A 2,625-nucleotide genomic window follows, 5' to 3' on the forward strand; every position below is an offset into this window, starting at 1 on the left:
TCTTTGCTAGGGAAAGACACGCCTTTAATCCCAGGAAGTGATGTCAGGACAGAGAAAGGTATATAAGGCGTGAGGACCAGGATCTAACCAGGTCTGCTGAGATCCCTACTGCGAGAGGACTGAGAGGCTTCCAGTCCGAGGAAACCGGATCAGCTGAGCAATTGGCAAGGTAAGGTGGCTGTGGATGGTTCTGTCTCTCTAATCTTTCACAGTTCACCCCAATACCTGACTCTGGATTTGTTTTTATAAATAAGACTTTTTAAGATTTGTGCTACTCCTGGCCCGTGCAGAGAGGCGGCGGCAGAGGAGCCACTAAAGCAAGCCAGTCAGCGGAGCTAGACGCAGCGTTAAGACTCATGTCTGCCCCGTCCCCTCCCAAGTCCTCGTCCTGTCCCGAGTCCCCGACCCAGCAGGGAGTTTCTCTTCGGCCAGACATGGACTTCAGGGAAATCCTCTTGATCGCTTCCAAAGGACAAGCTGCCAACCATGTACCGAAAAGGTATAGTTTGGCAGTGGGGCCTCCCAAGAAAGACCCCAAAGTTAAAGGTGTCCAGCCGGCAGCTGTGCAGGCTTTCCTTAGGAGGAAGGAAGAGGAGCTTAGACGGGAAGCTTTAGAGGAGAAAAGGAGGAAAGAAGAGCTACAGAAAAAGCGAATTGAGCTCAAACATGACAAGAGAGCAAGAGCCATGGCGAAGAGGACAAAGGACAATTTTCATGGTTACGACGGGATTCCTATTGAGAAAAAGTCAAAGAAGAGGCAGACAGTAGAAAGCCACCTGAACCGGGGAACTGACCAAAAGTATGAGATGGAGCAGTTCCTGGACTACAGTCAAGCTAAGTTGGAGCCTCCCAAAGCTGAAAGCAAACCAAACGCCCCCCTTAAAAGTGCCCCTCCACCCATGAGCTTCACTGACTTAATGAGGTTAGCGGAGAAGAAGCAGTTTGAACCTGTGGAGATCAAGGTTGTGAAAAAAGCAGAGGAGCGGCCCATGACTGCCGAGGAACTTAGGGAGAGAGAGTTTCTCGAACGGAAGCGTAGGAAAAACAAACCCGAAACAGATGCCGAACTACCTCTGCCTGTGTCCAAAAGGGCACTGTCTCATAAAGACAGCGCGGGTACAAAACCCAACAAGGGTTCTGCGGACAGGCAGCTTTCTTCCGAAGGATTGCCCTTTCCTCACGCCGAGAAGAAATCCAGACCCAGCACAGCCAATGAAAGACAATTAGCTTTGTCTTCATCCAAATCCACGCCAGGAGAGAGGACCAAGGCAGGATCTGGCAGTAGTTCCCAGCCCTCACTTCGGGAAGGTCACAACAGACCTGTCTCCAATGGGACTGGAAAGCCCCACCCCAGCACCTGGTTACCAAGTGTCCCAAAGACTTCTGCTAGTGGGACTCAGAAATCTGCTTCTGAGCACGACGCCAAAACTCCTCTTCCTTCTCATCCCAGCCATTCCAAGCCTGGGCCCACAGTTCTCTCACACAACAAAGCTAAGAGTCCAAGTACCAGACAGCCAAGCAGTGACTCCGGCTCAGCTTCTGGGCAACCTAGCCCAGGGACAGCTCGGCCTACAGTTAGTTCTGGCGCTATGCCCAGGCGCCAGGATGGCGGCTCCAGCTCAGGAATTGAACAGTCAGTCAGTGGGATCAGAAAGCTGGCCTGCAATGCACATCCCTCCGGACGCACAGTCAATGGCACAAATGGGCCTGGACGACCTGCAAGCAGCTCAACTGGCCCTGGGCGACCCATCAGTGGCCCTAGTATTTCTGGGAGACCTACCAGCAGTTCTGGAGGTCCTGGGAGGCCTGTAAACAGTTCACATGACATTCGACGACCAACAAGCAGCTTAGGCTCCTCTGGGCTGTCAGTCATTGGCCCCAGACCAACAGTTAGTAGCCCAGGCCTCCCCATAAAACCCAAGTGCACGGTTGTCTCAGAAACAATTTCTTCGGAGAATATTGCTAGTCCGTCAAGCAATGAACAGATAAATGGAATGAAGCCTCTGCTGTCTGGCTACAGATCTGCCCAAGGTCCTCAAAGGCTCCACTTCCCTACTGGCTACAAAAGGCCTCGAGAGTGTGAAGAAGAAGAAGATGATGATGAATATGACTCGGAAATGGATGATTTCATCAAAGATGGAGGAGAACCTCAGGAAGAAATATCCAAGCACATTCGGGAAATCTTTGGCTATGACCGAAAAACGTATAAAGATGAGAGTGACTATGCCTTACGTTTCATGGAGAGCAGCTGGAAGGAGCAGCAGAAGGAGGAAGCCAAGAGCTTAAGACTAGGTATTCAGGAGGACTTAGCAGAAATGAGACATCAAAAGGCCAAGAAGCTGAAGCGCCATTAGCTGCTGCTGAATTTGTGAATTCTGGGATACTGCTGCAAGGATTTCCTGCCTTCAGACTGAACAAGCCCTTATCAGTTTAGATTTACACGTGAGCACTCAAGAGGAAGGAATGAAGGAAAGCATACTGTCATCTGCAGGCCATCATTTGAGTATACCGTGTTTTCAAATAGTCCAGGGTGGAATCTCTCTCTCTCTCTCTCTCTCTCTCTCTCTCTCTCTCTCTCTCTCTTTTTGTTTTTTCGAGACAGGGTTTCTCTGTGTAGCTTTGTGC

The 2,625-nt window shown here is 50.5% G+C and overlaps 1 protein-coding gene across 1 annotated transcript; it reads left to right on the forward strand.

The window, feature by feature from the left end:
* Window positions 1–434: 434 nt before the first annotated feature.
* On the forward strand, window positions 435–2,354 carry LOC118585573 (protein SPT2 homolog). Its single transcript, XM_036190252.1, has one exon. The coding sequence runs from the start codon at window positions 435–437 to the stop codon at window positions 2,352–2,354; it is 1,920 nt and encodes a 639-aa protein (XP_036046145.1).
* The last annotated feature ends 271 nt before the right edge of the window (window positions 2,355–2,625 follow it).

Source organism: Onychomys torridus, chromosome 6 (assembly GCF_903995425.1).
Source record: "Onychomys torridus chromosome 6, mOncTor1.1, whole genome shotgun sequence".
NCBI lineage: Eukaryota > Metazoa > Chordata > Mammalia > Rodentia > Cricetidae > Onychomys > Onychomys torridus.

Bases quoted from the DNA above. Each gene is read 5' to 3' on its own strand.
- LOC118585573 (XM_036190252.1), top strand. From the start codon at position 435: ATGGACTTCAGGGAAATCCTCTTGATCGCTTCCAAAGGACAAGCTGCC.